Consider the following 13,059-nt stretch of genomic DNA (forward strand, 5'->3'; position numbering starts at 1 on the left):
GGATGAGAGGAAATGCGCTGACCCGAACAGTGTCTCCAGTGTGTTCATGTCCGTGCATGTGCAGTAAAGACAAAAAGAGCAGGCATTGGTCATAGCAGCATTGAAAGGTGCTGGTATATTTAACATTGGCGTTACAAAAAACATTTCAAACAAAGTGATGCTGTGTCATCGATTCCAAACAAAGAGACATGAAAATCAATAAAACGGCATGCTCCAACTTAAGACAAGTGACATTCCCAAAAAACGTTTTTTTTTCATCAATGGATTCTTTTAATAACATTTTATAAGCAATAACATATTCCATCTTATAGAAAATAAACATCTCTAGGAAATACTATACACAATTATATTAGTACATCACATCTTACATTTAAACAGCATCAAATACTTATATACACCATTAAATAATGAGCTTCATAAAAGAGAAAGTTTGGTGTGGCGTTTTTTTGCACTTTCTTTTATGCTCTAATACTTAAATATGTCTCCTTTTGATATGACCAGTACTCTGACTGACCCTGCGCAGGGCGTTGTTACATAGCATGGAAGAGTGAAAGAGGCTACATTTGAGATACACAGACAGACGGGTGTGTTATGAAATCTGATTCGAATGTATATCTTTCTGCACTGCTGTGGTAGGTGAAATCATACATCGTGGCAATGTTTAACAGTAATACTTCTGAACTGTACATAGATATGAGGTGAGATGACCTGACTCCCGGTTGGACCCTTGGAGCCCTGCTCTGCAACCTGTCAAGTGATGATGGCGGCATCTACTGTACATACTGAATGTGCACACAGTTGAAATGGACTCTTAAGCAGAGTTTTCTTTTTTCTTTATTTTTTCTTTTTTTTAATTTCGGAATAACACAAAGCCTGACATATACCAAGGGTGACGCAATGATGTTGTATAGTCATAATGCACATCAAAATACATCTCCGAAGATAAGAGCATTATATTAAAATACTGCGTCCGCTTTTTTCTTAACTCTTCAATATCAGAATATTTAGAACCTGTAAAGCACATCATCATGTACAGTTTCCTTTTTTGTTTCGTCTTGTTTTAAACACAAACGCACACATTGAGATAGTACATCCAGTGATTGGCTGCTGTTCTTTTTTTTCTGATGCGTGACATCTTGAATCAGAGACGAACTTCCTTATTCGCACGGACACATGTGCACAAACACACCCGTGATGTGGCTGCAGAATGACAATTCTGTGATTATGATGCACACGCGCGCACGCGCACACACACCTCTTGGGCTGCAGACAAGGTGGCCAGAGGGATGCTCCTATCCAATCAGTGTCCGCCAGGTGTCTGAATATGATAGCAACCCATCCGAAGGCAGAACACACACACACACACACACACACTCTCACACACACATTCCTCGCTCTGCATTTCAAACAGCCCCCCTGTGCACTGGGCCCTAGGCTCGCCGTCTCTACCGCGCAGTCTATCCTCCTGTTAAACAGTGCGGCTGCCTTCCAGTGAGGGGCTCAGTGGAGAGAACACATTTCCAGGCCGGGTCCAGGGAGCAGCTTTTCTCTGCGGGGGCCGTTCTCCAGGGTTTGTATTGCTCCCAGCTCCACCTCAGTGCAGCCTTTCAGCCTCCCCCAGCCCCACTGGCCGATGTGCCTGTCCGGCATCAGTCCTCACCGTGTTTTTTAGGTGTAGGTGGCTGTTTAGGACAGCGTTTTTATTTGCCTTGCCGGATAGGTGACGCTTGACCGGCTGAGAGGTGGTGTTGGTGGTGGAGGTGGTTTGCTGGAATATCTTACAGGTCCTGTGGAGATAGGGAGGAGACACTGACGTAAATACAAACACACAGAGAGGAAGAAACGTGTGAGCTGTGCCAGATGTTTCCAGGGCTTCTTCTGCATTGGCCCTGAACTCACAGCACGGCATTATACTCAGCACACATAACATTTCCCGTCATTCACGAGCCTTTATCTTCCGCTGGTATGTGTCCAAACCGTTCTGAAACACAGCGCAGGATGCGTGGCGTCAGGTATACTGCAGGTGGAGGTGCCTCTCGTGCTGTGCGTGCGTCTCTGCGAGTGTGCCGGAGCGTTTCTGCAGACATGAAAGCGAGCTGGCTGCAGTGTGCAGGAGTGGGGAGATGGATGCAGCTGGCCGGTGAACCAGCTCCGCTGTGAAAGACACAGCAGGAACGCCCACTAATTGCGCTGGTGTGGTGGCGGTGGTGGAGCGCTTTCTCTCCCCTTATCCTCCTCTGCAGCCCCCAGTATCTCTCGTTCACCCTCTCCGTCTTTCTCTCTGAACTGCCAGTTGCCCATCCTTATGGCCTGGACTCAGACCAGTAGCTTTGCTCTGTGTCTCTTATCTCTCCCTCTTTCTTTCTCTCTCTTCCTTTTCTCTTTGAAGTTACCCTCCCTCCATCCCTCCCTCTCTTTCTGTTTACCTCCCTGGACTAACTCATTCTTCTACACCTTCACTCTCTGTCTATCTCTGTCTCTTTCATTCTGTCGCTCTCTGTGCCTTTTGTTCCCACTCAGCCGCAGCACAGAACAGTTGTTCTTCGCCCTGCCTCTCCGCCTGTCTCTCTCCCCCTCGCTACATGCATATACGTACGCGTGTGAGTTTACAGGTAGCGTTAATGAACCCGTGTGGATGCACACTGTGTGTGTGTGTGTGTGTCCCTAAGCTCTAGAGGGTCCACCGCTGAATTTCATCCATATGTGTGTTCCATTAGCCTGAAACCAAGTGAGCACAGGCAGAGGGGGGCCCATGGGTGGGGTGGCTGCATGCTTGAGTGTGTGTGTGTCTGTCTGTGTGTGTGTGTGTGTGTGTGCATGTATGTGTCTGCTCCTCCCTTTGATTAGGCTGCTCAGCGCAAATTGGCGCGTCACAGACCCACACACACAGACCTTCAGATCCCTCAGCTGATGACAGCTCTGCCTCAGCCCGCTAACAACAACCTCTCTCTGTCTTGCTCTCCTTTTCTCTCTGTTTCTCATACGCTATTTCTGCCGCTCAGACGTGGGAGTTGAGGTGAGGAGAGGCGGTGAGAGGAGTAGGGAGGAGATGAGAGAGAAAGGGGGGAAGAAAGGGAGGACGGGGGATGAAGGGAGGATGGCTGAAAATGGAAAAGGGAGCTCACAGGAGATGAGAGGTGAGCGGAGTGAGAGACGGAGGGAGCTGGAACAGCAGGGGGGCCGCAAAATAAGGGAAGCAGTGGAAAAAAGCGAGGGAGGAGAAATAACGAGAGAAAGAGGGAGAGAGCGAGAGGGAGAAAGGGTGGAGAGAGCATGTGGGGAGGATAGCAGGCAGTGATGTTGGGTGGGGTGTTTTGATCAACAGCCAGCTTTTCATCCCTGTCAGTCTGCACAGAGGAGAACAGGAAAGCAAGAGTGGGAGGGAGGGAGGGAGAGAGGAGATGCAGAGAGGGGAGGGAGGAAGGGAGGCTACTGCCACTGCTGCCTCAATGCACCGCTGCTCCCTGCTGAATGTCAGCATCTCTCCCTCTCTGCTCCCCCTCCTCCCTCCCTCTGCATTTGACCTTCCTTCTCTCTGCCGCTGCAGCGGAAAGACGCCACCAGCAGATGGCGTCTGTCTTACAGGGAAGCTGACAGCGGCGCCGGACCCTTCATATTAACACAAAAACGGTGACCCGATGTAATGGCAGCGGTCTGCAGTCATAACAGTGGGTGTTGAGTGACGGTAATACAGAAAGGGCGCATAACTAAGTGTTTACACAGCTCGTGGTGGATGATATGGGTTTAGCTTGCCAAGGTCATTGGGTACATATTGATTTGGTAACAAAATACCAGTCAGTCCAAGATGAGATCCTGGCCTCCATGAGTTACATACTGGCATGGGAGTAGATATGGTACTTGATACCAGCGTACACCGAACACCAACCCGAGCCCTCATGTTTTCTCCTTTGATTCTCTTTCTGTTTTACACGAGCTGACAATTGTGTTTTCTGTCTTGCACTGTATCATCTATCCAGCCATGGTGCTGCTGCCTGTGACAGCAAAGTGTGAACTCAATTTTTTCTGTGCTGAGGAGAGGGATGAAGGGAGGAGCCAAGAAAAGGGAGGGGAGGGGAGGGGAGAAAAAATCAAAAGGCACAGTGGGTCTTAGAGCAGAGAGGGAGGAAGTGTTGTGATGGGATGATGGTACATGAACATATATGAAAACATGTCTGAGAGGTTGGTACCATGGGAGCTGCTAAAGGGCACTACCTTGGCACCAAAAATCCTCTTCATCTAACCCTTCTTTCTTCCATGCCTGACTCACTTTTAAGGCAGGCTGCAGCAATAATTTGGAATCAATCAGCAGAGATCAGCTGAAAAGATACTAAAACATCAAAATGGATAAATTAAGGATTGATTATGCATTTATTCACTACCGGGCTGTGATTGTCTTACCTCATGTTTAGGACATTTGATGGAGAAGTCATCATCGTGGAATGTGCAGCCTGGGCAGGAAGAGAGAGAACGCAGAGAAAAGGAAAGAATAAGCAACGGTGGCGCAGATCAACACTGACAATAAACGGAACAAATAGTGTGAGGCAAATGCACACGACAGCCCCCACCCCACCTCGAAAAAAGCCGGATAGATGACAAAGAGGTGAGGTTAAAATGAAAAACGAGCAGGAAAAAAGGCAGAGAGAGAGAGGGAGAGCAACAGAGGAAGGAGAGAGACTGAGTGGATGAGTTGCGATGCAGGCAGGCAGGCAGTCAGATATGGCTGGTGCACTCAGCAGGATTAAAAAGGGCCTCGCTCCGCTCTCTGTGCTGGCTAGGCAGACGTGGCAGGCCTTCTAATCCTCACACTGTACTTCCTTGGCATGAGGTAATGTAAGGGGAAGCCATACAACGCATGTGCTGACACACAGACGCTCACTTCTATTGACAACACCAACCAGGGACACACACACAGGCAAGCGCTGAGGGGAACGTACACAGGCGACGTGGCTGCACACTTAGAAGCATTTAAGCAAGCAGGCACACACACAGCTGCATGCAAACACACACACACACACACACACACACACACACACACACACACACACACACACACACACACATTCAGTCCCCCTGACGACAGAATGGATGGACGGAGCCACAGGGGTTGTGGTCAATAATGCACACATCCACACCCCCTCCTCCCTTCTATCTCTTCCCCCTCACCCTCCTGCACACTCCAGGGTCCCACTTTCGTCTCATCATCCCCTTTATTCAAAGCTCCCTCCCTCCTTTCCTCTTTTGCTCTCCCCAAGCACTCTCAGACATCTCTCCTCGCACTCAATAATGTTACTTCTTGATGCATTTTCCTTCTCTCATTTTACCCACATCCACTTTCCCCTCCCCTCTCTTTCTTCCTTCTCCTCCTTCCTTTTCCCCCTTATTTTCGACCTGCCTTATTTTGTTCCCCTCCCTACTGCTCTCTAAACCCATGTTCAATTTCCCATTCCCAATTTCCCTCCTCATTTCTCCTCCCTTTCCCTGACTTTTCTTCCCTTTTCGCCCCTTGTTACCCTCTCCCTCTCAAGCTCTCTCTTGCTGTGGTCTCTTACCTATCTCTTTGGCGCAGACATAGTGGTATTTATGAGAGCAGCCTCTCCAACAGCAGCTGAGGGACGCCCCCACAATCTGGCACTTGTAGCAGCTCTGGGGTTAGTCAGACAGACGGACATATATGGGCCGAGACCAATAAAGGACCAAATTGACCGATAGAGGAACACAGGGACAGAGAGAGGAAAAAAAGGAAAACAAGTTCAATGTTAACAGCAATTTTTCTCAAAAAGCTGCGATTCTGAAAGTGACTGTAAGAAGAATGTCATTTCAGAATTCAGAATCAGTTCTGTATAATTGCTATTGTACCGTTTGGGCTGAGTTGGTGGCAGCCTCCTTCAGTCCGTATAGCCTCCCAGCTACCATAATTACTCCCTTGGTCCAGATGGCACAGTTTTCATGCGCCCAGTGCTCTTTAGCCTCTGCCTCCACTTGTAGCCTTTGGAACACGCTGTCACTGCCCTCTTGATCACTTGAGGCCCCTGTGCCGATGGCTTGGAGTTGCTTCATCCTCCTGAACCGCTCTCGGAGAGTTAACCTTCGTGGACCGCCCTCCTGGCCCATTCTTTCTGCTCTTTCTGCCCGCCGGTAGCGCCAATGATGGTGCCTGCTACTACTGCCCTCTTGAGTGGATGCTTCTGTATTGCCCTCCTTTTCTGTGCTGCACTCACCCTCACTCTTTGCAGGGTCGCCTGGTTCCTCACTGCTGCTGTTGTTGTCGTCATCGGCCCTCTCTGACTCTTCCCTGAGGGATTCTCTGTGCCTGATGGTCAAAATTTTCCGCGGAACGCCATCCTCTGTGTAGTAGGGTCCACACAAATCACCCAGGTCTCTGTAATTTGCTGGCTTTCCACACAGGCTACATGTAAGACACCTGTCAATTAGGTTTTTGTTTACCAAGGGTCCCTGTAGCATGGCAGCAGTGTGTGGCACTACCTTTGCGACTGTGAAAGGATTCCTCATTCTGAGTATGCCCTTTTTTCTGCGTCTCTGGAATATTACTGCGTCCTCAGGCTTGTTGACTATGGCGCACCAAGAGGAAAAGTCTCTGGAGTTGTTAATCCGGACATAAGGACAGAAAGACAGTTTAGAATTTTGATGGACTGGTTTGCGTCTGATTCTTTTCACAGAAATGGTCTCGGTCTGTTTTTCTGATATCGTCACCACAGGACCCACAATACAATTTTCTGTCTTTTCTCCCTCCCTTCTTTCCCTTTCGTCTTGCTCTCTCTCCTCCTTTTCGTCCCGTTCACATCCTGCAGCTCTTACTACTGCCTCAATTACCTCCATGGCGTCTTTCATCCCAGGTTTTGGTCCAGGCTTTTTGTGGACCTTCATTGGCTTGCCAGGAATCTGCTCTGATGAGGTTTTACCACGTTTCCTCTTGGTTGGATTTGCTGATGGTTTTCTGCCTCTCCTAGGTTTCTGGACAACTTCTGTGCTGCTGGTAACCTCAGGGGTTTCTGCGACCTCATCTGGGCTGATTGGCAGAGGCACTGTGGACTCTGTGGGGTTTATCTTCTCTTCTACCCTCTCCCGTTGTAGCTCTGCTGTTTCAAGATTTGTCTCCTCAACTGTCTCTGTTTCTTCGAGAGGGGCTTGGCCTTTTCTCTTCTTCCTCCGCTGCTTTAGGTGCATCTCATGGTTGTTTTTAATGGCCCTCTGCTTGGCTAGCCTTGGTGTTGTAACTATTAGGTTCCCTGCTTCCAAAGCTACTACTGAGGCATCTGTACTCTCCACCATGGCCCATCTCTTTCGCTTAGTTCTGACAGACTTAGTGAGAGCAGAAGATACTTCTTCTGAGGCCTGTTGTGTCCACTTTCCTGAAGCCGTGAGGGCCTCCACTGAGCTCCAAACCTTGTCAGCTCCAACGTCCTGCTGTGTCCCTGGTTGAATGTTTTCCTGTCTCGTTTCCTCCTTATTTGCAACCTCCTCTTCCACCTCTTGTCTCACCTCCTTTGGCACTGATATGCCTTGACTCACCAGATGCTTTTGCCTTTCTTGCGTCATCTCTTTTCTCTGTTGTTTCACTTCTTCTTGACTAGACTCTATGCTCTTCACTTCCCCCTCTATCATCTCAGTGCTATTTATGAGCATAGATGCCTCACCTTCCTTTAAGACATGTTGAGACAAAGCCTTGGTTGTCACATCATCAGTTAGATTGCTGTCTATCTGGGGAATTGGAAAGTGTTTCTTCGAGCTAGGAGATGTAATTTTCTGCACCATGGCCTCATATTTCTGTCCTCTGCCTTTGCGTGGCGGAAGAACTTTTGTTTTAGTCGGGCACTGAGGAGGCACCACAGGCACATCATTAGTGATGTCACTTTCACTGATATTGGGAGGAGCATCTTTGGGTGGGGGAGTGACCACAGAGGCTTTTTTAGGTGGCCCTCGCTTTCTTCTGGGGCCTCGGACACCCTTCTCCTTGGGTGTAGAGACAACCTGTTCCAGCAGGGGGGGCTGTGGTGGTGAGGGTTTTGGTTTGGGCTTTGGACCCCTCTTTTTCTTCACTGGGGTTGTAGAAAGTTCTGGGCTAGGTTTCCGTTTTAGTGGAAGTGATGTCTTTTCTTCAGATTGTTCAGTTGGGACTGGTGAGGCAGGTGGTGCAGGTGATTCAGCAGGAACGTCTGTGTTTTTGACTGCATGAGGAAGGGGAGTTAGAGTTTGTTCCACAGTAACAGACTCCTCTACATTTGAAACATCAGTGGCTGTAATTTCTGTTAGTGTCTGGGGTAGAATATCTTCCTCTAGGATTTTTTCTCTTTCTTTGGACAGTTTTTCTTGTGAGGGCTTTCTGGATCTCAATACCATGTTCTTACCCTCTTTCTCTGGCACCTTTGCCTCATGGTTTGCTTGTTTTTCTTCCCGGTAGACTGCTTTTACATCCTGGTTATCATGTGATATTATAGCTTTTAGGCTCTTCCTGCCCCTGCTTTGTAGTCCTGTCAAAGGCTGAATGATTTCGTCTTGTAGCAGCTTTGCTTTAGAAACTGAGCCTTTGGGACGACCTACTGGGGCCTTGATGGGTGCAGTGTCAGTGGGGAGCAAAACATCTGCAGGCTTGGGTCCAGGCTTAGGCCCTGGTTTTGGACCCGGCTTTAGAGCTGGTTTTGACCCAGGTTTTGGCCCAGGTTTTGATCCAGGTTTTGGCCCAGGTTTTGGTCCAGGTTTTGAACCTGGTTTGGGTCCTGGTTTACGCTTTATGGGAGTCTCAATTTTCGGTGGCAGCTCTGGTTCATTTGGCACAGGTTTTGGCCCAGGTTTTGGCCCAGGCTTTGGCCCTGGCTTTAGGCCAGGTTTTGGCCCTGGTTTTGGACCTGGCTTTGCTCCTGGTTTTGGCCCAGGTTTTGCCCCAGGTTTTGGTCCTGGTTTGAGCCCAGGCTTTGATCCTGGTTTGGGGCCTGGTTTTCTCTTCACATGAGGCTCAACTTTCGGTGGCAAGTCTGGTGCATTGAATGAACGAGTGCACATTCTTGAGCGAAAACCATCTGTTAGCATTTTGGGAGTCTGGCTCACAATAGATTCCCGATGAGCTAGGTCCATTTGATCTGAGAATAGCACAGTTTTGCTAGGGGGCATACAGGGCTTCTGTGTAGGCGAGGGAGCTCCTTCCTCTTCCTTCTCCCCCTCCCGCTCCAAGCTTAGCTGTCGCCTGATTCCCACACCTGAATGCATGATTCTTCTTCTGCCCCTGGCGTGCTTACGTCCAAATGCCCTTGGCTGAGCAGATGGGGCCACAGGCTCTGGCTTGGCCAAGGGGGTCACAGCACTGGCGCAGCTGATGCCTGGCTCCATGTCCTCATCACCTTTTTTCGGAGAGGGTGGAGTGTCTGCCCAGGAGGGAGCTGAAGGAAGTATTGACTTCCCTGGCAGCTGAGGAGAGTCTGGCTCCAGCACTTTGGCATCACTGTGATCAATATGATCCCTGGCCGGAGCTGGAGGTGTTGCTTTATCATTGAGAGCTGAGAAGACTGGCATAGCAGACTGAGGCTGAGGAGCAGTGTCACCAATGGCTGATTCCCTCGCAGAAGCATCTGCTACTGCTGCATTTGGATGGGCAGGCGCCCCTGCAGACTCATTGTCAATATGGAGCTCAGTAGTCTGACTCTCTGTCCTGCTGCAGGGATCTCCAGGAGACTTCTCTGGCCCATCTCTATTATTCATGTGCTCCTCTGTCAATGACTGACTCACTTTCTCCTCCTCTCCCAGTTCCTCCCTAACCTCTGCAGACAGGGGAGGGGAAAGAGAACGCTGCTTTTGTTTCTGTATTTCATCTTCTTCCTCTTCATCGGCCTCCTCCTCCCCTTCCCCCTCCTCATCTCTACTCTCTCTCTTGTCTGAGTTGCTCTCGTCCAAGGCCTCGACTTGGGGGGTTGGAGAGGTGTTCTCTGAGCTGTCCTCCTTCTCGGTGGAATATTGATCCTGTTCAAGGTCACCTCTGGAAATGAAAGGCAATGTTTTCACTGAGCTCTCAGAGGCGGTTGGAGACTCAGATTTGAATGCCTCTGATTTCATTTCTTGGCCAAAGTGCTCCTTGTGGCTGGAGTCAGAGAGAGCTGCTGGGGACTGTTCAACTGAATCTCGTGCATCAGGGTCATATTTGCTCTGGACCTCTTGGTACACCGTCTCCTTATAGCAATAGCTTTTTTCTGACAATGCTTTGTTTACTTTACTGTAGAGAGCTGGGCATTTCTCTTCATCTGACCATTTCTCCAGATTCTCTGTAGATTTTGTTGTGTCTGAGTCTCTCTCGCATTCAGAGGTTTTTTCTGTTGTAACCTCCTCTTTGTCAGCTGATTTCTCTGTCCAGGCGGATTCTTCAAAGTTTTCTTTGACAGGCTCATTGATATGCTGTATATCCGAAGGGGAGTCCCTTTCTTGTTTCATGGGACTAGGGATTGTAATACTTGTAGGAGACCTCTCATCACCAATGCTTTTCACTGGAGTACTCATGCCATCTCCTCCCTGCCCTGACTGACATCTAGTAGGGTCAGGGGTAAGGTTGTGAAGACCTGAGTCCCCAGACCTGGTGGACATATCATCTGGTGATGTCATAGAGCATGAAGAGGCTGTATCCAGGCTGAGTTGTGTGTTACTGGGGGCCTGTGCGGGACTTCTGCCCTGGCCACAGTAGTAGTAGCCCCTGTCCAGTTGCTCATCACTACTGCTGGAGTAGCCTCCCTCATGAAGTTCCATGGGCATTGGTTGGTGTTGAGGGGTAGAGTACGGGTCCTGCATGGGGCCTCCACCAACACTACCACCACCGCTGTCTGGATATGGAGGAGTTTTGTACTCCTCACCCTTTTTGGAGGATGCTCCACTTCCAGCACTGCTGTTGCTCCCACCACTGTTGCGTTTAGTGCCTTTCTTATTGGCAACCAGGGCCTCTGAAAGCAGCAGCTGCTGGACATTATTAGAGATGTTCTCTACCTGAGAGGTGAGGGCATTCAGGCTCCACAAACTTGGGTTTGACAACAGCTTTTCTGAGAAGCGCTCTTTCATGGTGGGGACCTGCGGTGTGGAGGTATAGCTGTGAGGGGCTGCATGTGGCAAATTGGGTGAGGGGTGTGAGCGTGGGGGCATCAGCATGGCATTGGTAGTGGCTTGCTCCTGCATGCCGGCTGAAGAGGATGAAGAAGAGGAAGCTGCCCCAGGGGTCATGGGAGGTTGACCATACTGGAAAGACTCTGGATTGGTCATTAGCGGTGAAGGGGTGGAGCTGTACGAGGGGGAGCGCCCTACTGAGCGGGCAGGGGAGTGGCTTGAGGAGGGGCTACAAGTCTGATAATACTGTTCTGGTGATCTGACGGACAGCTCTGAGAGACAGTAGTTTTGCTGTGATTGGCTGTAGTGTTGGTATTTAGGGTGGGACTCCTGGGGATTGGTCATGGCCTGTAAAGGGGGCTGCTGCTCATAACCTCTGGAGGGAGGCTGCTGGTAGCCATAACTGTTCTGGGTTGACCTATATCCCCCCTGCTTCAGATTGCTGTGGCTGCTCATTTGTCTGCCATACTGGGAATTGGGGGGCATGTTGTAACCTTTGTAACAGTGTGGCATAGGGTTGCACTTTTCCATGTATGGCGAAGGAGAAGGTGAGTGCTGGGGGTAGTGCAGGTGACTCTGGGGGTACATGAGAGGGGAGGGGGCAGGGTTAGGAGGGTGGGGTTGGTGGTGGGGGCTGGTATAGGCAGGGGTGGAGGGCTGGTGGCACTGGGTCTGGGAGTGACCCAGCATGTTCTGGTCCATGTATTGGGAGGAGCCAGGTGCAGGGGTAACACCGGCTTCCATGCGTCCCACCATCTCCTGGTCATACTGTGCTAACTGAGCTGGGTCCTCCCATTTCTGCTGGAGGTGGCCCTCACTCATATACTGGGCTGAGTAATTCCCAGTGCCCATGTGGTTACCATAGCCCCCAGGACCCTGTAGGTGCTGACTGTGGTTTGGTGGGGGCACTTTGCTTCCTCTGTAGGATTTCTTTGCCTGTGAGGGTGCTGAGCCCCCAGTTCCACTCCCATTTCCTCCACCATTGCCTGGATAGCCTGGGTAGGCTTGCTGGCTGTAACAGTCCTTGGGTCCTCCTCCACTTCCAGGTCCTCCAGCTGGAGGCATGCTTGTGGGGTTTGCCAGTGAATGAGCCTCATAGCCTGACCTGGTGTGCCCAGGGCCCGGGCCTGGATGTGGACCGGGACCTGGGTGTGGGTGCTGGGGGTGTGGATGATGCGGGTGTTGCCGGTAGGTCTCCAGGCGGGATAATTCATGGGGCTCCTGCTGGTAGCAGGGTTGGTTGCTGTGGTAACCACCGCTGCGCTCGCGGAAGGACTGCATAATTCTCTCCGTCTGTAGCCAGAGCAGGGAGGGGGAGGTGAGGTGAGACGGGAAAGGGGGGAGGGGGGTTAGGGGTTCTGAAGTCAGGGAGAGCGGGGGAAGTGAGAGAAAAGAGAGAGAAATTATGAGGGTTAGTGTAGCGGAGCCTGGGGTTCATCCACTCTGCATCTTCTCCTTTCATATTCAATGTCTAATTTTATTTTAACATTCACCTGGACTCAAAGACACATTCTCCCCTTCTTTGAAAACCATTGAGGATGATGTTTTTCACACTCAGTCACACTTACACTCAAGCACACACAAGTGTGCACATCCCATGTAGCTACAATATTATTAGATTTCTGACCCACAAACACAGATATATTTCATTCACTGGCATCATTTCATTTCACAACGATAACTGTATTTCAGACTGCTCAAATTGCTAATACTTGTAGTTAAATTTGAAGAAATTACGCGTGTGTGTATGTGTGTGTGTGTGTGTGTTTGTGTGTGTGTGTGTGTGTGTGTAAAATGGCCCCTCAATGGTGCAGGCTCCAGGATCTGTTTCAGCCTCTCAAGATGGAGGGGCAGACACATGTGATGCGGTCTCAGGTACCATGATTGACATGTTCAGGAGAAAAACGAGAAAGAGAGAATGTGTTTGTGTGAACTCAATTACCTGTCTGTATGTAAATAAATAATAAT

The 13,059-nt window shown here is 49.9% G+C and overlaps 1 protein-coding gene across 1 annotated transcript; it reads right to left on the reverse strand.

Annotated features, from left to right (window-relative positions):
• Window positions 1-207: 207 nt before the first annotated feature.
• On the reverse strand, window positions 208-12,540 carry LOC121620931 (retinoic acid-induced protein 1). The gene is given in 5 exon segments (XM_041957184.1): window positions 208-1,759; window positions 1,762-1,809; window positions 4,399-4,448; window positions 5,550-5,643; window positions 5,857-12,540. Coding segments are annotated over 5 exon segments (7,041 nt in total). The 3' UTR covers window positions 208-1,594.
• Between the last annotated feature and the right edge of the window lie 519 nt (window positions 12,541-13,059).

Source organism: Chelmon rostratus, chromosome 17, assembly GCF_017976325.1.
Source record: "Chelmon rostratus isolate fCheRos1 chromosome 17, fCheRos1.pri, whole genome shotgun sequence".
Taxonomy (NCBI): Eukaryota; Metazoa; Chordata; class Actinopteri; order Chaetodontiformes; family Chaetodontidae; genus Chelmon; species Chelmon rostratus.